Source organism: Myxocyprinus asiaticus, chromosome 43 (assembly GCF_019703515.2).
Source record: "Myxocyprinus asiaticus isolate MX2 ecotype Aquarium Trade chromosome 43, UBuf_Myxa_2, whole genome shotgun sequence".
In the NCBI taxonomy this organism is placed as follows: Eukaryota; Metazoa; Chordata; class Actinopteri; order Cypriniformes; family Catostomidae; genus Myxocyprinus; species Myxocyprinus asiaticus.
The window spans coordinates 17,573,845-17,598,057 of NC_059386.1; the positions used below are offsets into that span (position 1 = coordinate 17,573,845).

At 36.8% G+C, this 24,213-nt stretch overlaps 1 protein-coding gene across 4 annotated transcripts in view; it reads right to left on the minus strand.

Annotated features, from left to right (window-relative positions):
• The window catches only part of LOC127433199 (cell adhesion molecule 2-like), a 648,459-nt gene that overhangs the window by 99,391 nt on the left and 524,855 nt on the right, over window positions 1-24,213 (minus strand). For 3 of the 4 annotated variants that reach the window (XM_051684923.1, XM_051684921.1, XM_051684920.1), the window contains exon 3: window positions 14,090-14,116. The exons of the other annotated variant lie outside the window; for it this stretch is intronic. In XM_051684923.1, coding sequence (XP_051540883.1) covers window positions 14,090-14,116 — 27 coding nt within the window. The remainder of the gene's footprint in view (window positions 1-14,089; window positions 14,117-24,213) is intronic. 4 annotated transcript variants of the gene reach the window in all.

The window sequence follows — 24,213 nt, forward strand, 5'->3', positions numbered from 1 at the left end:
AGTAAGATGCTCCAAAAGTGTCCATCTGACGCAGGTGTACATTGACACGCCCTTAGACGTGCCCTTATAATAAATCTCTGACTAATTGATGAATTCAATTGCAAAATGGATTGCTGTGAACTGTTGGCCAATGATAGGCTTATGTTCAATAATATGGAAATAAACAATACATTGGATTCTACAGCCAATTTTTGTATTGTCTAATCAATGCTTTACTTGTCTGCCACAATACTATAATGCATTTTAATTATCTGAATAATTATTTTTATGATATATTTTATTTAAAATGATTTAAATGTAACTATAATTATTTAATCATTATATATTGAATTATTGTAATGTGAGGGGCTTTCTCAACAAATATTTACAGTATACATGGGATTAATTTCTATTAATTAATCGGCATACCATTATTTTGATTTACATTTTTAATCGATTGACAGCCCTAATTTTAACATTTGCATTGCATAACCAACTTAATTTACAAGCTTGTTCAAGTGTGAACAAATTGCACAGAGCGCTGCATTTGCGATACAAATCATATCGTGTTCACTTTTTATGACACTGTGGGTTAGATTTAAGTTTATGTTTAGGGTAGGGAGGTTGGTTTGTTGTTTTAAAAGTTAATACTCAATCTGTTTGGAAGAACTTTTAAATCACTATTAGTCCCACAGATTTGACATTTTACCTTGGAACTGCCACAATACGTCTAATGAACCATGCAACATCATTTGGCATAAATTTTGCATTTGCGTAATTTTAATAAGATCAGGCTGTTTTTTTTGTCCCATACAAGTAGATAGGAGCTGAACTTGCATGCCTGTTACCTACATCAAAAGTAGCTGCCCAGAAGCATTACCAAGACTTTTAAGGGACTTTGCTTACATTCAGTGAACATCTCCACCTACTAAGAATGTCCCCTAAGCAGCTAAAGACAACAGATAAGGGTCACTCATGAGCCCTTGCTCACCAGGATCTGAACAGAAGACTGAATAAAGATTTAGCACAGTGAGAAATAACTCACAAACTGACATCCATCACGGCACCCCAGGGTTAGACAGGAAATAACAGATCACCTTGTGCTGGGAAGGGACTCATAGGGGAGCTAATGAAAAACTGTGCACACACACACACACACACACACACACACACACACACAGACACAGACACACGTACAGTATATATACAGTATAAAGACAGCCCTGGAGAGGACATGATAGATGAATAATCTGTATTTATTTAAAGTGAAGAAGTGATGGCCCTCACACCAGAGGTCAACGTCCCAGTGCTGCAGCTGACAGCCAATGGTACATCAGGATGGATGAAAAATGTCAGGATTTGATGTAATGGGTAAAGTAGAAGGACAATTCGATGAAGGAAGGAATTTTAAAATCCTCACTGAAAGCAAAATGCCAACATAGTCTCATGATGACATGGTTATTGTGGAAATAAGTCGTATGAGATGGCGAAATCGTAAGATACCGTATGACTTTGCTCGCACGGAAAGTTACTACTTTTATTTTCATAGAGACCAACCAATCAACAAACAGAATTTCAAATTGATACAATACAGGCATCAAAATTTAGCTAGCCTCCTATAAAACACTTTAAGAAAGGAAACAATTGCGAACATATTTCATTCCTTATTCCATATTTATTTCTGCAATACAAATGACTGATTTAAGTATGTTAATAACCTGTAATACGATTCCCTCATCTTGGTCCAAACCCCAATGTTTCCTTTCTTCTGTGATATACAAAAGTTATTTTCCTATTAAAATCATGGTTAGGTTTAGGGTTTGTGGTTAAACTTAGGAAAAATCATAATAACATTGTTTTTTGGTTCCTTTATTTTTATCTATGGGAGTAAAAGTTGCATGCATTTTTATGTGCCAACTTGTACGATTTCTTATGTACTAATTATTGTGACTTGTCAAGAGACCAGGTTGTAAATGCTGCGTGTAGCGACAAAATCAGAGAATATTTGATGTTTAAAGATATCAAATATGATAGAGTTTTAACCCTTTTAGTCCATGTTCGTTAGCTTTGAAGCTATCTATAGGCTAATTAAATCTTCACAGAAAGCAAAAATACATCTTTGAGATGTCTGTTTTAGATCTTTTCATCTGCTGAACATCTTAAAAAGATCAGATTTACAAACATTCTAAATTATAAAAGTCTTAAAGACATCTGTTGAATATCTTATTGACATCCCAAACATACTTATTGCCATTTGTCTTATAGACGTATTGTAGATGAGCATAAAACGTAACAAATACGTCTTTCAGATGTAAACACACACATCAAACAGACTGTTCTATTTGGCTTAACAGTTTATGAAATTAACTTTTAGCAGATTACATTTTTGTTTTCTCTTCTGGGAAATGGACCAAAAATACTAATGACTCATCTTGCACAACACAGATTTCTGTCCAGTCAAATGCTCTCAAGAATGAGAATATCCCTTCCCCTGCAATCGATCAGCAAGTAGCAAATAATGGGTAGTGGCTATGATGTTAACAAAAGCCTATTGGCTATTTAAAAAAGGGAAGGATCCTTCAAAATGCCCCAATGAAATTCCTGTTTCAATAGGAAGTATATTTTAACAGAGGACAGAAAACTGTGCTTGTCAAGCGATTTGATGGGCTCTTCAAAGGTGAACTGTGTCATTTCTGCACCTTTAATATACAGTTTTTTGGGGTGGGACTATCCATTGCGTTTCAACAAAAAAGGAAATCATGCAAATAAGGCCATGTCCACACTAATACATTTTTGTTTGAAAACGCATCTTTCTCACTTTTGGCCTTTCGTCCACACTGAGATGGCATTTTTGTCTAGCAAATATTAATTTAAGTTCCTTTTCCAAAACACTCTCCCAAGTGGACAAATTTGAAAATGCCATCTATCCGTTGTAGTGTGGACAAGGAAAACGGAGATATCTGAAAATGATGATGTGTTTGTTGTCATGTGATGCAGTCATGTGATCCATTCAACCCAAAACAATCAAGATGGCAGCCCATGTTGTTGTGCCTGCTACCCACATTGATCGCATTGTTAAAGATAAATGTTACTTTGTACAACCTTCACATTGCATACCTCAAAGGTGACAGGAAGTTTACTCAGAATTGCTGTCCGGCGAAGGAACACGAGGACAATTGTATTTCAGATCGTACATGGAACGACAATGCGCAGTAAGGGGATTTAAGCGTTTTCATACGTTTCAGTGTAAATGAGAAACTTTGGAAAAGCTTGAAAACGACAGTATGGACGGAGAGTGTTTTCGAAAACAAAAACATTTTCAAATGTATCCAGATTAATGTTGATGTAGCCTGAGAAAATGTCTTGTCATGCAGTGCTTTATCTCTTATTATAAATTATTTTTATTACTATTTATCTCTTATTATCTACATGCAAGAGATGTGATTTATCGCATGATTTGGAAGAAAGAGAAGGTGTGTGGCTGATGAGAGAAAGAGAGATAGACAGGTCTTTGGTTTGATGCAACTGCAAAATTTGTGTCTTTTTCTGTTTACTGCTAATTGCTGTGTATCACAATTAGCCTGATTTGAGAGGCTGTTCTCAGCCATGGTGTAGCTTTCACAAGAAAACTAAAAGGATAAATAAGAGAAAGAGAGAAAGCAGGAGAGAGACAGCGAGAGAGAAGTTGCTAAGGGCCTCTCCACAGGCTGCCTGACTGAAGAGTACATCGGCCAGCTGTGATGCTTATTTCTTTTCTGTGCCTCTGGCAGGCATATAGCATACACACTCACACACCCAAACACACCTAAGAGGTGTCGATTTGGGATTTATTTAAGTTCCTCTCTTGTTTTAGTGAGACAGAGTCACCTGCACATCTATAATCCTGATATACAAAATCAGTACAAAACTTATCTTAGCACCATAATGCTAAAGATGGCACCTTAATCCCACTCTGGCTATTTATCTGCAAGAAGTTTGTAGTTGCACTGCTGTATATGTTAATGCTCATTGCATGTGCAAATTTGAGATTCTGGTTGAGTTGATGCAATATTTTTCGTGATGCTGAACGTTTGCCACTATATTTTTGTAAGACTGGAGACATTAATTCACCAAGATGGCAGGTGGAGTTTTTGAGTACACAACTGACAACATACGGCTCTGTGGACACCACAGGTTGGTGAGACAAAACCTTCTGGCGACATGTCCCTTGACAGACCACACAACATAAAGGCTGGCTGACCCAGGATGGCAAACCGATTTCTGATCACAACGCCTGAGTGTCTGAGTCTGACGAGCTCCTCTTTCTGGCTCAGGAGTCAGACAAGAGACGAGAGGAGGTTACTACCCTGATTAAGGTCTCCTACGTCTACTGCCTTAGAGGTGGAGGTAGAAAGAGAGAGAGAAATTGATTCATATTAATCTAGGTAGGCAGAATACATTATTCATCTGGGTTTTGCATGACGCATGGCATGTCAGACTTTCAGTGCTTCCTTGATCTCCAAACCCATCTCTTTCTTCCCTCATTTTGTCATTCCTTTCTTACTCTTCACTTTATAATCAGGTAAAAGGGTCAAGGTCTGTGATTGGGAAATCAGTCATAACTGTAGGTGTAAATCTGGTCCTATTTTTTATGATAAAATACTTTCTCCTACTGAAAATACTGTACGCAGAGGCAACTATAAGTAAGCAATTTGCCAACTGACTTTCCAAAGAGTGGAAACACTTTTGGCTCATGTCAATTTCTGGCTGAACCAATAACGTGAGATTGGGGAACGTGAGATTGGGGGTGGGACTACTTGTTTGTCCAATCCTGTTTAGAAACAATCCTTATTTTTACAATTCCGTCTGGTGCCACTAGTGGTGCAAAAATTAAAAACTTCTTCCATTAATAATAGAAAATAAGCACAAAAAGACCTAATGAGAAGCCTGGTAAATAATAATTATAAAATATGAAAATGAATAGTTTGTTAATCATTTTGAAAAACATTCAGCTGCACAGGAGAATCTGAAATAAAGGCATTAAAGAGGTTGTTCAAAGTTTTTCATGTACAGTTCATACTGCTGTTTGTCCTAGTCGTTCTACCCTGGAAATATATTAAGATGTGGACAGTTTGTAACATTAAAGCTACGAGTAAATTTGAAATACCTGGTGACTTCCGAGCCTTTGCTTCCAGCTATTTTGAAATGAATCTTATTTTTGCATATTCCCTGCTAAGAGCACTTATGAAAAACAAACAACTGCTGAGAGACACCTGAAACTACTCACAATGCAAAATAAACATCACTGAAAACACAATGTTTTTTTTTAACCTCTAGAATAAAGGCCTCAAAACAGAGACAATCCACCAAAAAATGCTCTGAACAGCTGAGGGTGAGTTAGTTATTAAACTCTAAAATATTAAAAAGTAAAGGAAATGAATAAATTAATGAATTAGGAAAAAACATTTGGCTTCAGCTGTGTCTAGCATAATGAGAAATACTTCTTAAATGGAAATGCTGACAGTATGGTAATACAACAACAAGAATTTGAAAGGTCAAGCCAGAAAACGAAGCTGATATCCAATTAAAAATACTTCTACCCACATTCTGTGGCTGCTCCTCTCACCTGAGTGAACGAAACATATTAAACAATTAACTAATTATGATAAAAATTAATCAATGGGAACTGTATTTTACCTCTAGACAATTTTTTTTTTTTTTTTTTTTTTTGCAATAAAAAGTTCTAAATTCTGGTCCTAAGATTTAAAACCAATTCAGTTTGAATGTGTAATAGCCTTTAAATGAGGAAGTTTTTTTAATATTGAAATAATAATCTGTTTAGTGTGGCTATTCAATAATAAAGTGTCTGTTTCATCATTAAGGTGTTTTAGTGGGCTTTTTAGCATTCAGGATAATCTATTCTGCCATAGCCTGCAATAATGAAGAAGAATTTTAAACTGCAGACAGCCAGTTGTCATATCCAGTTATTCCAGACATAAAATAATGAAACTTTTGACCACAGTGCATTAATTTAATGTTTTGCGGTCTGGAATCTAAAATACTGTACAGTACAAAAAACTCTCATTATTCCATTTTAACCACCATCAAATAAAATAAAAAAATAAAAAGAGGATAAAATTTGTGCAGTGGACCACATATACAATGTTAATTATTGTATAATTAATTTGTTTTACACCAGATTTTACATCCTTATTTTAATATAAATGCTGCCTATGAAAATTACATTTTGCTGACTGACAGTCTTAAAGGACTGGTTTCTGGCGCCATGAAATGGAATTCCAATAATAATTACATTTTCAAACAGGCTTCCTGAACACTCTTTCCCAGTCTGCCATTGGTTCATTAAACAGATAGTCCTGCCCCAAACTCACACCATTGGTTGAGCTAATGCTGCTTTGCTGGGCTGGATGAGCTGCTCAAACAAATAGATAAATGTTTTGATAGTGCCACAGAGCCTCAGTGTTACACTTTTAAATGGAATCAACCTACAGATGTCTTACTTATAGTTGACTGAATATACAATAACGCTGGGATATGATGAGAGAATTTTAACATCAAAAACGTTTACACATGTACATATCGAGCTACTATGGGAGTGTCAAAACAGTCACAGAGCCTGTGATTTGGTGTCATTTTTGACATGAGGCAAACATTGATCTTATCACGGAAACTGCACATGTAAAAACATAAAAAATTGTCTCTGTTTCCTTTTTTTCTGTGGGCTTATGTTGGCCTACTAGAAGGTTATTCTAAGACGGAGGGGATTTGCATCCATTTTGTGTTTCCTTTTTGTCCAGTGATACTGCTCTTGGGACACTTTGTGTGTTACGATGATTTGATCAACCCTGGCATGCTCCTGTGTCAACTTAATTGAGCAGTGAGGTAAGTCCAGCCACCTTTCCCGCTAGTCAGAGCTGTCTGATTCAAACGGATCTCTCCCGGGATCACGCTGTCTGATCTGGGCTGATCTCTCTCTCATTGCCACCCCTCTTCTACTCTCCTCTTACCCTCTGTTTCTCCTTCCTCTGTGTACAGCCCTCCCTCTCGCTAAGATCAACGAGCAAAATATAAAATTAGCTCTGCTCTCTCCTAAATGTCCTCAATGGCTGTCCCACTCTCAGTGAAAACAAAGAGGGAGAAAAAAAAGAGGAGAGGTACAGGAAGCCCACATAACATAATAAAGGAACTAACATATTGACATAGTGACATATGGCATATTTAGAAGATTTTCTTTGTCTAAATATCAATTAACATATTTATAAAGTGAAATCTTAAAGGAATAATTTATCCCAAAATGAAAATACTTGTCATCATTTACTTAACATCATGTTGTCCCAAACCTGTATGACTTACTATCATCTGTACACAAAAGACATTTTAAAGAATGTTACAGTAACCATCTCTCCTAAAAGGACAAAAAACAGCACTATAAAAGTAGTCCATAGGACTCTTGTGCTATATTCCAAGGTGTCTGAAGGCATCCGATTGATTTGTGTGAGGAACAGACCACATTTTAAGTCATTTTTCAGTGATAATCTTTCCTTCCACCATAGCTTTCAAATGTAATTCGCACTTCTGTATAATCAAACACGTGAAAACCAATGGAGTTCAGCATCCTTGGCATATTTGTATGTACGTGAATGAGATTTTAGAAGAATAGAGACTTAAATTTCAGTCTGTTCCACAAACAAAGGTTTATGGTATTTTATTTGTATTTAATTTAATTTAATTTAATTCGTCCTTTTAGGAGCTCAAAAGGTGGCGGTCACTGCGTGCTTCAATTGTACAAAAACATTTAATAAATAAAATCTAAATGTATCCTGTAGTGCTCCATGGAAGAAAGAAAATCATAGGGGTTTGGAACAACATGTAAATGATGAGTAAATGATGACAGAATTTTCATTTTTGGTTGAACTATCCCTTTAAACATGTGAAAACTGGCATACAGTATGGTAATTTTATTAGTACAAAGCAAACATCTATTAAAACATAGACAACATCTGCATTTTTTTGTGTTAAGAAGATCCAACTGCCATACATGTTGCTCATATTTCGATATAAACATAATTTAAGTCACACGACTGATACTTACCAGCTGTTGTCCCTTTTTGCACTTTTTCACCCACAGTCTGCTGCAGTTTACAGACTTCTCACAACACTTGAGATGACGCTCAAAATGAAACAGTTGCATGAGTGATCTGTCTTGGCTCTCAAAGCCCTTGAACTGTATCTATCTAACCTTTTGGCAGAGAACTATAACAAGATGACCTTTAAAAGGTCTGTTCACATTCTCTGAGATGCTGAGCCTGGCCTGGATGTAGTCATACCCTTGACCTTTAGCCATGACCATTCTGACAGAATACCAGAGGACCACATTTTTCAGCGCAAATGTGCCATCATCACTCTTTTTTTCTGATTTGAACACAGATCTGAAAACTAGTGATACCAGTGATCATTCTTTCCAATCTTTGCTCATTCTTATGAGACATCTGTGGTTACAACCAGTCTGTGAGTCAGTTTGAGATTAATAACTGGTCTTCTCATCGCTGTGGGTAGGGTTTTACTGCTTACACCCAATGGACACCAGTAGGGGCCCTGTTGAAAATGGAGGTGTACATCCACGATAATCTTTTTATTCAGCAATCAGTCTTCCCTTGGACTGAGAATAATTTTTGAGGGGTTAATTAGAGCTTTGGGACACTCTACAAAGAGATGGTACTGAACTGAAAGGATGAAAGATATATAACAGCGATTAGAAATTAAAAGCGGTGCCCAGCTGATTTTAATACACCCATCACAGTGAATCGCCTTTCTCGTTAACTGACATCGGATTACTGCTCTTAAAAATGCCCCCATGTCTGTTTATTTTGTAATTTTGGAAAGTGTTGTGCTTGTTCTTGTCATGATTATAATCAGTTTGCCGTTTTGTCTGCTAAAAGACCATGAGAAGATGAGCAACAGTGAGCAACAATGAGAAAAATCTTTGGTAAGATTTGACAAGGACACAAACACTAAACATAATTTATTTAATTCTGGACATTCAGTCCCTACACTCTTTTCTTTAAATATTGCATGGAATTTTAATGGGGACAAAACCAGATTGTCCTTAAGCTGGTCTCACAAAATCATGTTACTAAACCTTCTTCTTAATCTGTCATAGCACTAATTGCAAGGAGTCTAATGAGTTGGCTGTGACCGTCCTCTAAATAAAAGTGATTAAACACAGAAAACACGGACACCAATCCCTCCAGACACAGGACAAGATTTTATCAAGACAGTGTAATTTCTGATTTAGAGAAATGTAATCAATTAACAAACAACAAATGAACTGGCCTCAGTGGTTCCACTTTCATTTGCACAATTAGACCAGTGTGCAGCTGCTCTTGCCATTGTAAACAAACATCCCAATCACAGTTTCTTAATTGTAACAAATCTTTTTTCTTGCTTTTTAATGCTGTAATTTACTGCGACAAAAGGCAACTATGCCTCTGTGCTGATCAAGTTTGCCTATAAAAGTACTGTTGACAAAAAAACGAACAAAAAACAAACAACTCTGTTACTTGCTATGCGTGCATACACACATACCGAGACAAGGCCATGCACGAAGCGGAGAAGGGTCCCACAGCAGGCAGATGGCAGTCAGTAAAATTGCCATCTGAGGTGAATGTGTGTATAGTACGAATTGTGCATTATTCATGAGGTGAGCAGCTGGTTTGAAGAACTCAGTCACTGATAGCGTACCGTTCATTGTGTACACATAGGCCTCATTTCATCTACCTGAGTCCAAATATTTGCAGGTGATAGTTTTTCTTCCTCAGAAAATCAGGTGGACTTCTGGGACAGCTAACAAATGTCATATTCAGAGCTACAGCATGAGAAAGATTTTCACTTTTAAAAATAATGAATACTTATAAATCAACTAGCTATTATAGTGTTGAATATACTTGTTGGAACTTTTTGACTGTGTGTGTCTATTTGTGTTTTGGTGTACTTAGATATAGTTTAAGGACAAATCTGTCCCCAGATGTTAGCGAAATCTGACAAACCTCAGGACATACTCAGTTGAAAAGACGAATGATAAAATATACATACATATGGTATTTTCTAAAAATACCAAAGGTTTTATTTTAGGCATACAGCTAGGGTTTGGATTAATCTTTAGTACTTATATATATATATATATTTTGTGGTTAATACAGATTTTACACTCCATTTTCTCTGAATCTGAGCATAGTTGAGCCAAATTCATCTGTCACAGGACAGATCACAGTCTAAAAGACCTGATTTTGGTCATAACTCAATTGACAAAATGGGTACTTCTTCTTGTAAATATTTCAATGACTCTCTCTTAAGCAGAAGTGTCTCTTAAATTTAACTACATGGCAAACAGCACCCATGAAATTATACAGCTATGGTCTGAAGGATGCAGTGTCACAATAAAGTGAAACGAATACAGCTCCGCAAACAGTAAAAACTCTGATTTGTGCTATGACATAATGCAAGTGAAATCTGGTAAAAATAATTTGCCAACATTTATTATTATTATTTTTTTTAACAGCATTTAAAGGGGTCATGAAATGCTCTTTTTATATAATTGTATTATCTTCCATGAGGTCCACTGATAATGTTAGTGAAGTTTTTTTTGCATTAAAACAGAATTTTTTAATAAATGATCATTTTTCACCCCCTCTGTCTGAAACGCTCAGTTTTGGCTTAAGCGCCTCCTTAAAACGTCAACGTAAATGCCCACTGTTATGATTGGCTAACATTGTGCAGCCCCACAAGTAGAGCCACTTTTGAAACTCAATCAGAAGTGAATGAACCAGCTCAACAACATTATAAAAATAAATGTCAGGGTTTACACACAACGCACATCCAAAAACAAAAAAAAAACAAAAAAAACAACAAAAAAAAATCAGTCAAAAGCAATAGAACCCATTACAATCAGTTATGCTGACTACCATGGAAGAGTCTGTTGTGGTACGATGCGCCAACAGTAAACAGATGTCCCATTCCATTTGGCTCTGCATGCAGTGGCACTACTATTGCCAACAACACAAATAAACGGTTAAGAAAGTTTGTGTCGACGCACCCAGTGTAGACATCCTCAAGCCGTTGCGTCGAGTCGCATCAACGGATGCGCCAGGTGTAAACAGGATGTCCGCACCATAAACTATCACACAGTCAAGACATATTAAAATATTCATGAATTAAATGGTTTACTCATGGTTTTTGCGATTGCATCCAAGTGTTTTTAATTGCCCCATCTTTCAATAACAGTTGCTTTGCAAAGCTTGAATTGATGGGAATGTTATGAGCCGAACATATAATCCATTCTAAAATACGCTGAAGACAAATCCACATCCAGTTTTCAGTATCATTCTTTCATGTTTTCATACACCAACAACTAAAAATAGCGCAGAAAGAATGCGTCCATGATGCGTTTTTGCTCAGCTGAATGACAGAGAGCTTCTCCTCTTCAGAGTTGTAACTTGACACCGCATCATTTAATAGCAGCCCAAGATATGTATCAAGCAGCTAAAGATGCCTGTCTATGCATGTTTATGTAGAAAAACATTTAAATCCAGACAGGCAAGTGAAGGTGTCCTGTGTAAGTCCACTTAGGAAGAATCTCCCATGACAGGGACCATCTCTCGCCTCTTCAACTGTGTGATTGACTGAGCACCAGTGGGCAATGCCAAGGGTGCAATGACGGAAAAATAGCATAGCATTGCATATGCAGATTTATTTGGTCCTTGTGATGTCACAAGTTCCACAAATTCCAAATGAGCCATTTTTGCAGCTTGGTTTAAATAAAGGCTCTTTTTCTACTAAGGAGGATGTTTTCAGTTCTGTTCTTATATGTCAAAAGATCTAGGAAAATTTGATTCCTCATGTCAAGACCACTTTAAAATGCATACAGCTGTAGGTGACTTACTCTGACTACTAAACAATTACATTTTGACACCAGTAGTTAGTTTAGAATCATATATGATACATGAAAGATTGGGATCCACATCAATGATTATACAGTAATACATTTAAAGATGAAGCTTTTAAATGTAAAAATATTAAATATTTTTGTGAGGCCACAAATATCCTAGCCTGTTGATGCCATGAGATTCATTGAAAAATAAATGTTCATACTTTTTGTTAATAAGAATTAAACTTACTTTTAGAATGTAAGAATATATACTGTAAGAATTATCCTTAATTTTGGTCATAATGTACTGTAAATATAATATGTTTTTTAAAACAGTTACCAGTCTCTGGTCTATGTGTCAGCTTTACTAATCAAATATGTATATTTTAATTTTCTGCTGTGCAAAAATGTTCGGTATAGAGTGTTAGTTGCTTACTGTTCCAAATTAAAGGGATAATTCAACCCCCACCCATAAAAAAAAAAAATTCTCTCATCATTTACTCACTCAATTATGCACCTTAATACTTAAGGCTTTGCACATAATGTCTTAACAAGCACCCCTATAAATTATTTTCTGACATTTTCTCTGTTACACTTTCTGTCTTCCACCTTTAGTTATACTTGTTTTTGTGTATGATTTTTTTTTTTTTGTGTGTTCTTTCTTCTGCAGAACACAAACAAAGATTTTTAGAAGAATATCTCAGCTCTGTAGGTCCATACAATGCAAGAGAATGGTGAACAAAATGTTTAAGCTCCAAAAAGCACAAAGGCAGCATAAAAGACTATAAGACTACAGTGGTTTAATCCATGTCTTCTGACGTGATCCAATATACTTTTTCACATCTTGCCATTGCAGTGTCTAGGCACAATCATGATTTCAAGCTGAATTACACTTCCTAGTGCTTGATGCATGCGCTTGATGGCGCTGGAAATTGTAATCGACCTTAAAATCATGATTGCCAAGGAGACTGGAGATGTCAAGGTTTATAGTGAAAATTTTGTTACATTTTGGTCTGTTCTCACTCAAAACCATCTGGATAACTTCAGAAGACATTGATTAAACCACTGAGCAGAGCAGAGCACAGATATTCTTCTAAAATCTTAGTTTGTGTTTTGCAGAAGAAAGAAAGTCATGCATATTTGGGATGAAATAAGGACATGATGAGAAAATTCTCATTTTTGGGTGAACTATTCCTTTAAAAATGTCCAGTCCTGAGTTTCTATGATATTCTGGTCCCTAGATAAGTCCTTCTTTCAAAGTAAATCTCTGGGATTATTCTGTTTATTTTATCGTAAACAGTCAGAAATTGGCCAATAACTTAAAATAATAGAGCACCTTCCCTCAGTAAGCTGCCCAATTTGAGGTGTAATTCCAGTTCTTTGCATAAATGGTACAGGAAAATGATGCACCTTAATACTTAAGGCTTTGCACAAAATGTCTTAACAAGCACCCCTATATATGATTTTCTGACATTTTCTCTGTTACACTTTCTGTCTTCCACCTTTAGTTATACGTAGCTCTTGTTTTTGCAAGACTTCTATGGCACATAGAAGTCTTACATAAGATAAACAGACCTGAAACACACCAAAATAGACCATTACAGAGGTATTTCTTAAAGTTGAACTGTGTAATAATTTAATTTGCAAAAACAATCACTGTTTTCAAAGAGATTCCACACAAACAATCAGAGGGATGTTTTGACAGAGCCACATTGCTACACTTTTCGGTGAAATCAACCTACAAATGGCTTACTTATAGATGATTTTGCATTGTAGGCTCTTTTACGAGAAATAATTTTAAGAACAAGAAATTACACACATCAGCTTTATTGAATAGTTTTTAGGTTATATCAAAATTTTGGTTAGATTTTCATACTATAGTCAGCCTATCTTGTCCACTACATGCTACTAAGTTTGGTGCAGCACTTTGGTGTTAGTACAAAACATTGACAGGAAATACAGGTAGAAAAAACGGCACAGGAAGTAAAGCAAAGGGAGGGAGTGGTTGGAGGAGGATTAGGGATAGAGAAATAGAGAAGGGCAGTAAATAGCAAAAATAATGGTCTGAACCCGTCCCCCCGTCTGCCTGCCTCATAGCAGTGATAAGGCAGCTATCTCAGCTCAGCTTATTGGGAACGGTGTCTCCCAATTTATGAAGCAGCAGGGAAGATGGAGGATCCAACTCACCTCTCACTTTGTTTTTCGTGGCCGCCACTGGAATCGCAGAGCGTAATGAGGAGGGAGGGATGAGGAGGATGGAGGGAAGGAAGACAGGGAGGGGTGAAAAGACGGGATTGGAGGGAGGGAAAGAGAGAAGGACAGAGGAGGAGAAAACATTTGATTAGAACATTCCAGTTTCAAGAGGGTGTCAAACTAGCATACTAATCCACCTGTTGTGAACATCTAATTCATATCTGTCTGATTCCCAACAAAGAGCCACACGAAACCATTCAAGAGTACTTATTGTTTGCAAACACGATCCACTAGAGAGGTTCACAATAAGAGTGATAAAATTCTACCTCACAGACAGGCCAGTGCCTCTATGCTGGCATGCACTGCTCTTCTAATAATACCACACAAATGGCTTTGATAAGTATTGTATCATAAGAGCATATTTACACCCCGTTACACTCATATGTGACTCAAGGCCTCTGTTAATAACACATTTATCTCTCTTGGACAGGGGTTTTCAAACTAGGGGCCACAAGGAGGTGCTAGGGGGTCCATGTGAAATTTTTAGAGAGAAAAAAAAACCTAAATGTATTTTCAGGTATTTCAAAGTTAAAACATTAACATTAACTAAATTACATTTGCTTAATGTTTATTTTTTATTTATTTTTTATCTAATGTAAAGTTTTTACAGTTGAGTGCCAAACCTACCAAACACAACAATTAATTTACATAATTTACATAATTTAAGTTATTTTGTAAAAGCTAATTTTGTAAAAACATTTTTTAACACTTTATTATAATATTACGTTTACAAGGTTTCACACACAGTGTGTATGAGTTCTTATATATTAAATTAATAGTTGTGTTTATATATGTAGGAAGGGGCATGATTGCAAGGGCATCATCATATTTGGGGGCCGTTGGCATCAAGTTTAAAAACCCCTGCTCACAAAAACATGCTTTTGTAAAAGACTGACAGTGTTCTGAGCACAAGTAACGACAAGGGCCTGGGTTAGATGGGCTTGAGGAATTTGTGTTGGTCTGTCTCAGTTGAGCCGCAATCCTCTGTTATGTTATTGCTTCGTGAATAGCTATTGATTACACCAAAGAGCACTCTGCTACAGACTCCCAATTAGCTAGACACAACAACCCATCCATGCCCAATAAATGACTGAACAAACAAATAGTCCTAATTCTGCCCATCTTCTGGTGTGTTTGTGCACCAGAAGCATCCATTCTAACAAAGCTTTCCATTTATATGTCATTAAAGCTGAGGGCATACAATGCCCAATTATTGTATACAAACTATAAAAACAGGCAAAACTATAGACTGAAGCAATGGTGGATGTGGAAAGTGGCTCTTAAATGTTTTATGTAACTCTTTCCATTGATAACGATTGCAAAATGACAAAGAAACTGGCAGTGATTTGTGCTTCTGTAAATTGAATGCATGTTCCTATAGGTCTAACACACCGAGAAAAATCTGGTGGAGTTAGGGGGCATCCTGATAATCTGCGAACTGTTTTTGAAATTGGATTGGCATGGTAAGACGTGTAACACATAATAACAATAAAACAACTGTGTGTTAAAAGTGTAAGAAGGAAAAACTCAAGAGGAGAGTAAACATCACAAAACTTTCAATTTTACTATCTGAGAAGAATCAAAGCTTACCAGAAGCTAGAATAAAAGAGAAGATTTGTGAAATAATGCACTATTATCATCACAGATATCCTCAAAAGTCTTGTCATAGAATTTTAAAAAATAAACCTCTATCACTATTTATTCAATCTGATGTTGTTCCAAACCCTTATGACTTTCTTTCTTCAGTGGAACACAAAAAGAAAAAGTTTAGCAGAATGTAGACACTGCTCTTTCCCATACAATAACAGCATACTTAGTCCAGGGTCTGTCAAGATCTAAATAATAAAAAAAAAGCACTGTAATAGTAGTCGATATGACTTGTGTGCAATATTACAAGTCTTCTTAAGTCATACAATAGCTTTGCATCATGGGTTAGGGTTAGGTAATTTTAAATTTACAACCCAAATTGTCATAAAAAAGAAAGGAAGCTGGTAAAAAGTGAGGATGTGACCCTCCATTTTGGAGATTTGCTGACTATCTTCCTCCACGTAACATTGGTTGAATGTTTTGAGTCTTTTCAGACCTCGGTTTTGAGTGACAGGGACTAAGCATCATTCTCCAGGGATATATTACCCAAGTCTGGCTGCGGAGCTAACTGTGTATGAGAAAAAACTGGGAGGAAAGGAAAGGGAGGCGAGAGGGAACGATTGGTACGCCAGTCTCCTGCAGCCAGAGAGGTGACAAAAATCCCACAATGCCATTTTGAAAATTTCTGGGTCTCAATGAATAATTCAACAGACCTGCATTATTAATGCTGGGAATACTTAGATCAAGAGGGCAAAACCTTCGGTACCACGGATGAGAACTTGTAGCTGAGAAAATATCAGTCCTGCACAATAAACTACACCAAACACACAAACACACACACACACACACACACACAAACACACACACAATGAAGGATGCCCCTGTTGGACTGGTTGGGGTGGGAATTATTTATTGACTCGGTTGTAAGCCCTAAACTTTGTTTTTAGTGGGAAAGACCTCCCGCTGAATCAAAGCAGTAAATTCTTCTGTCCGTAAAACCATTACAGTGACTGAACAACCTAAACAAGTGGAGAAACAAATGGACTTTATTTAGCCACAATGGAGAAATCAGTCACTATTGGTGGACAATGGAACTGAGCCATTTCAGCACACTCATTCCTCAAAGGACACTCCACAACTTTCCTTAGAGGAAGTTCAGTGTGGTACAGATCGTGCTGGAATACGGATCAGTTAATGCGTAATGGTCTGATATTTTGGAGTACTACACTTCAGTACCATTTTGCAGCCATTAATGCTGATCTGAGATCAATTTTAGGGGACAGCACTGATTTAACATGGAGGAGACTTAGAAAGTGCGTCTGTGTGAGAAAGTAGAAACAGGAAATACAAAATGGTTTATCTGTTTGTGCAAAATTTAAGCTGCAAAAGGTAGGAAGCGCTCGGTAGCTGCCAAACTAGACACCATTTTAAGGCATCATAGGTGTGCTCCGAAGCAAAGGCTGTTTAAAAAAGATAGGCAACAACATTCCTTTAGGATACCTTGATTTGGCCAAATTCTAAGACAGAACTTCATATATACTTTGCGGAGAAGACAATGCCAAAATTGTTGTTAGCTTAGCAACATGCTAACACCAAACTCAGACAGTGAATTAAGTCTCACATGTGCTTCATGCTTTAAATGTGGTGTATGTATTTTTTTATTTTAAAATACTTTTTCCTAGCCGAGCTTGATATGCAGGGACAACTATAAGTGAGACATTCGTAGGTTTATTCCCCCAAAAAGTGTAAACACTGTAACACCCACACAGTATAAACACACATAGCCTGTTAATGCTCTCAAAGATAATAGACATGGAATAAAAGCAAAACTCCAATTATGATCTCATGGGGTCTCTAAAAATCTTATTTATTAACTTAATACATACATAAACTGAAGGTTTATATCAGTGTGTTCTCTGAATTCTGGAAGGAGTTTAATTAGTTGGGTCCATTGAAAATGCTGCACTTGATGACATAATCTCTCTCTTTCTTTCTCTTTTTGGTGACTGCAGATCTGCTTTGATCCACCATCCTCTTCTTTCTTTTCAGGTTCTTAAAATATTCAAACTGAGGTCCTTTAACGTAGAGTCATGCCACATGCGGTACAAATCACAAGCGGAAGTACCCTTTCAAAGCTCGAGAGGTGGTGGCGTGGCAATAGCTCCTGATTGCTAAAACCCTGTTTGTGCTGTTTCAGAATTGTAATTTGGCAATTTAGCGTAGCCGCAAGAACTCGCTGTGCTGTATCGCCCGTGGAGAGGGAGAAATAAATAGCATAAAATCAAATGAAATAAAATTAGGAAGAGCCAGCGTTTAGGGCTCATTACTTTTCCACTCCTGCCGAGGTTTCTGGCGAAACGTAAATGAGGCAAAATAGCACTAGTGTCACACACACACACACACACACACACACACTGTCTTTAAAGAACCGCTGTTTTTCTCAGAGCGAGACTATGAGCTAATACATTATCTCCCTCACAAAGCTATTGTTACAGCCATGAGTGATGTTACCTACTAACTATTCTTCACAGGACCAGGATATATCAATTTCATTAATATTACTGTACAAGATATAAAATGAGAGAGAGAGAGAGAGAGAGAGAGAGAGAGAACAAGTACTGTCTTGCAGAATACCAAACAGAGACACAAAACAAAGATTCTTGCCAAATACAGGCTCAATGACCACAATGGACAGATCATATAAGAAAACCGATTTCAGTCATAACTCAGTTTTGACAAAATATGTAGTTACTACACTTAGCCTTTGCACTTCCTGCAATGGGTGAGCTGAGTACTGAGACATTTAAAAGGGGGCAAGAAAATATCCATGCTTCATATTCAAAGTACTGATAGGATACATTGGTAAAGTAGCAGGAGAACCATTTGATCTGATGAATTCTTTTTTACTCACTGTACACACATCTGATTTCCTTAGGTTACATTCTGTTTGTAGTAACTCCTGTACAATTCTCATTCTTTTTCTGCTCTCAGTTTCGGTTTCAGTTTCAGTTTCAGTTTTAAGGTGCATTATTGGCATGAGAAACATTTTTACATTTGTATTGCCAAAGTGTTTACAGCTGAGCTGTATACAAATAAAACAAGGACAGTGCAAAACAATGTACATAATATAAGTTATAAAAATAAAATACAAATAAATATACAATATATTCTTGACAAATATGGTAAAAAGGATAATGTTAAATAATAAAATGTACAGAAAAATAAAGGAAAAATAAAATTTTACTAACAAACTTGAAAGCGACAAAGTATGTTGGGGATGCAGACTCGGGTCGGTTCACTCACTGTCCCTCATTCTGTGGCAGACACATATTGTGCTGCTATCACGCAGCAGTCCTTATATTCACCTAATAAAAAGGGCAGTTTTTTTTTTATTGTTTGTTAAATGGTCAAATATGCTGTGAATGTGTTTAATTGTGTGGTAAAAAATTTCCTGGATGGCTGTGTGTTTTGTGCATTCTGTTGTGCAGCTCTGTCTCAATTTGTTTTGATCACAGTGTGGACACAACCTTTCTTCCTGTGGCAGCCATGTTTTCCTGTGTCTGCCCATTTCTATAGTGAGGTTGTGTCCACTGAGTCTGTATCTTGTCAAGGTGGCTCTCAGTTTTTTGTCTGTCACTGTGTACAGATAGTCTGCCATAGTGTATTCTCTTTTTAGGGCCAGATAGCATTGCATTTTACTCTGCTGTTGTGAGTTTCCCAATAACTGATATAATTATGCTTTATTTGTGCTGTAATTTGGCTGTATCTAATTAGTTTAGCAGTATTGTTCTGGTCCAGGCCTCCAGTGTGATGAGGGCTAGTAGATGTTGGTGAAGCATCAGGACTAAAGCTCCAGACCAGCTAAGAGAGGGGATTGGTTTCTTTACTCAACTCTTGGTAATGTAGGGCTTAATAATTGTGGGGAGTGGGGGTCACTGAGTTTTAGATGTTTCCGGAATTTGATTGCCCGTTTCTGTATTTTTATAATTAGTGGATCTTTGCCAATTTTCTTTTACAGAATTCTGCATGCAGGATCTCAATTGGATGTTTTTCCCATTTGGTGAATTCTTGATTTGGATTTGTCAGTGGACCCCACACCTCATTGCCAAATAGGATACTAATAAAGGGGAGCCGGAGACGCCAGTTTGAGAGAGAGAGAACGACACGAGAGTTCAGCGCTGGCATGTCTTATGTGTGTTTCATGTCTCTGAGTTTCGAGAACTTTATTATTTCGAGAAGTTTATGTTTATTGAGAGTGTAACGGATGAAGGATGGGCAAGGAGGAGGCGGGAACCGGCTGAGCAGTCAACGAAGCTTTTAATGCCAAACTTAACTTAAAACAACATAAAACATAAGACACACACAGCGGCCGTGTGCATCTCTCTCTCTCTATCTCTATCGAACTGGTGTCTCCGTCTCCCCTTTATCTCGCTCTCCCACCGATCAGTTGACTTAGCGCCGGCCGTGCACCCTCAAGGCCCGGCCACGCCCTTCTCCTCATCACAACCTCCTATGCCAGCTTCAATAAGTTTGTAAAATAATCCATTGTGCCAGATCGAATCAAATGCTTTTTTATAGTCAATAAAGCATGCAAAAATGTTTTCTTTATTTTAGACAACATGTTTTTCAAGTAAGGTTGGTAGTGTGTAAATATGGTCAGATGTATGGTAATTTGGTAAAAATCCAATTTGACTTCTGCTCAAGACATTTTGTGTTGTGATGAAGTCCAAAAGTCTTGAATTAATTACAGTACAAAATATTTTTCCCAGGTTGCTACTCACACAAATGCCTCTGTAATTATTCAGGTCAAATTGATCTCCATTTTTAAAGATATGTGTTACCAGTTCTTGATTCCAGATGTCAGGGAAGTAACCTTCACTCAGAATCACAATGAATAATTTTAGAGTGGTTGAATGGAATTTAGTGTTTTAGATGCTTTTTTGGGATTTAGAGTTTTTTAGGTCTTTAAGTTCCTTTTCATTAATAGGAAAGTCTAATGGGTTTTGATTATCTTTAATTGCTAATTCTAGTACTTCCAATTGTTTAGTTATTTGATTTTGCTTACAATTTGTGCCAGTTTCTACTTTATTAAATAATGTTTGGAAATGAGTTTCCCATATTTCTCTGTTTTGGATTGCCAATTCTTCCTGGTTAGTTTTTTGTTTTTTTTTTTGTTTTTGCTGGTTGTTCCAATTGTCCCAAAATTGGTTTGTATTGACTGACTTCTCGATTATTGTCAGGTGCTTTTGGGTGTATTGTGCTTTTTTGGTTCTGAGTGTATGTGTGTATTGTTTTAATGTTTCACAGTAAATCTCTGTGTATTTGGATCTCTATGTTTTTGTTTGGACAGCGTTCTGAGTTTAAGAATTTCCTGACAATCTTGATCAAACCAATTTTTGTCATTTTTGGAAATGTAATTTTGTTCAGTTTTTGTTTTCAATTTTGACTGTTTTGCTGATTTCTCAAATATATAATTGATATCTTTCACAGCCAGATTAACACCTTCTTTAGTGCGAGCATAGGTGGTATCTAAGAGCAGTTATCTAAGAGCAGTTGTATTATTTGGCTGCTTTTTGCTTACTGGTACACCTCTGTGCTGTTTTCAGCACATCTGTATGGTTTTCTGGTATTGTACAGCTTGTTGGGCTGTATGTTATTAATGTTAATCTTTGTTCTTTTGAGATACACAATTGGCTGTGATTGGACAGAGGGGTTAGTTCTCTAACAGTGAATACTCTGTGAGATAAAGGATCTAAGTCTGTTATTGTATAATCTACTGTGCTATTCCCAAGAGGTGAGCAAAATATAAATCTCCCTAAAGTGCCCCCTCGTATCCTACTGTTGACAATGTACCGACCCATACTTCGACAGAGCTGCAGGAGGTCTTTCCCATTCTTATTGACAATATGCTCGTGATTATTTCTGTGAAGATGAGAAAAATTGTTTATACATGTCAATTTATTTTTTATATATTTACTCTCCTGTGTATCTGTGAAGTCAGTCTGTTGTCCTGTTTTTGCGTTCAGGTCCCTACGAATAAGTACATTTCCCTGGGCCTGGAAACGGCATGTCTCTTTTTTAATGAGTAAAGCATCCGATGGTGGGGTGTATATAGCACACAGGAATGTGTATTTTTGTGTCAATAAAGTTAGAATTTAGCGTGGTACCAAATTATATGTCCTCCTGAGTCTCTGCCTTGCCGAACTTTGCTGAGTTTCTGTGATGGTAAAATTATTTCTTTTTAATTAGGGGGACAGAAGGTGGTGGTGTCTGCCTTGCTCCATGTCTCCTGTAGAATTATTATGTCCATGTCCTTGATGCTTTAGTGGAATTCGGTGTTTAAACTCTTTAGCCCAAAGGCTGTTGATTTAATCCTTGGATATTCCACACAGAAATTGACAGGGTCGTTCTTAGAGTTCAAGTTGTACAGTTCTTGTTTTAAAAAAAGAGAAACTTTTTCTAATATACTATATTATGGATTTAATATAACATATGTTATAGTAATAATATTATTGTATAGGAATATTTTGACATTCTTGTGCAAAAGTGATATTTGTTGGATGCTGTTATTTTTTTATCTGTTCATGTCAGCTGCGCACTGATGTAGTGCAGCAGTCTGATCTCACCCATCACACTGCTCTCTCTCTCTCTCTCTCTCTCTCTCTCTCTCTCTCTCTACACACACACACACACACACACACACACACAGTTCCTAGTTCCATATTTCTCACTCCTAATCAAAAGAGAGAAGTGTTTTGCACATACAGTGTGTAATCTGAAGCCAGGTTAATCCGAGTCACATTATAAATGTCACACAACGGTCTCTTGCAAATTTCTTAAAGCTAACAAATCTTCATTAAATTCAATGGAATTGCCATTCCCAGCCCACTTTAATTTCATAATGTGATGTATTTTCAAGTGATATTCAATCAGAAAAACATTTTAAAAAGTGAAAAGTGGCTCTTACAAACCAGAATGGAGCCAGACCTGAATGTAAGTTTTCTAAAACAATGCCAAAATAGCTATTTGACTATTGGTTAACATGTTATTGTACTCTGAATTCGACTCCGTTCTACTGAATTACTAACAAGCGCCACAGAGGTTCTGGTCCTATGGAAACCAGGAACATTTTTACTCCACTGACAGTTAGGTTTAGGGTTGGGGTTTGAGTTAGAGGACAGAGTTAATAAAACCCACATTCCTGTTGACTATTATATAATTTACAATAGGCATGTAACGATACACAACTTTCACGCTGCGATACGATGCACAGCCTCACAATACGATACAATAAGATACGAGCACCCACAAATGTTTCGCTCAAACTTATTCAAGGATCCGACATAAATGTCTTTTAAATCATAAATGCCACAAAAGTGTCTGAAATTGGCAACAAAAAGCAGAGCTCTAATTAACTTAAACAGCAGCACTGCACTTATTTTGTTTGATTGCTGAGAAAATGTTTTTCTTGAGAAAATAAGTTTGTCTACACTCTAGTCATTTATATTTGTATAGCACTTTTCACAATACACATAGTTCCAAAGCAGCTTTATAGAAAATCATGCCTTGTTGTCTGAAAGCCCCCATGTGAACAAGCTGAAGTGACTGTAGCAAGGAAAAAACTCCTTTCAATGTTATTTTGTGGTAAAAAAAAAAAAAAAAAAAACTTGAGAGGAACCTGACCTCTGGTTCTACGATATATGTACATAATCCAATATTATTTAGTGGCTTAAGCAAAAAAACAATCAGCACACATAATTTTTTTTGCCCTCTTCCCCATTTCAGTTTGTATGTAAACTTTACCGGGGTTATTACCGGCTTATAACATTTGCGCAAGTGTTGTTCTCAAAGCTGTTTACATTTCTAAGTCAAAAGCAGATAATTATAAGTCTCTTGTAATCGTGGGTTTCTTACGTTGTTGTTTTTTTGAATAAGCTGTTTTTTGATAGTTATGACTCATAACTTATGATTGTCTTGTTGTGTATGTCACGCTCAGTGTCGGCTGGGAGAGGCGGCTGTTAAACTTACTGCTGCTGTTTCTGCCTCACAAATCTACCATTTGGCGTGGTGATGTCAGTGTATATAAAACGACATGTTTGGTGTACTGTAGCACCAGGACATGACACCATTTTTTGGCAAATTTGATAAGCTGTACCGCTACAGAACAATGTACTTGGCGTTTGCCATCGATCTTCGTACTGTAAGTGTGTTGCTCTGTTTTCCTGTGAGTGCTCAGCCTCTCCGGGGTGGAGACTGTGCCGCAGCTCTCAATATTGCACTGGTTTTAATTACACTATAATGTGTTTGTTTATGTCTCGTACGATAAATATGGTATTGTATAGTGAGCGTTGTATCGTACGATACAATATTTTTTTACATCCATAATTTACAACTAAAAATACAATTAGCTTTTGCCGCCACTCTGTGGACACTGGCGCAACCCCAGATTGGAGTAAGCCCACCCCCTTCTG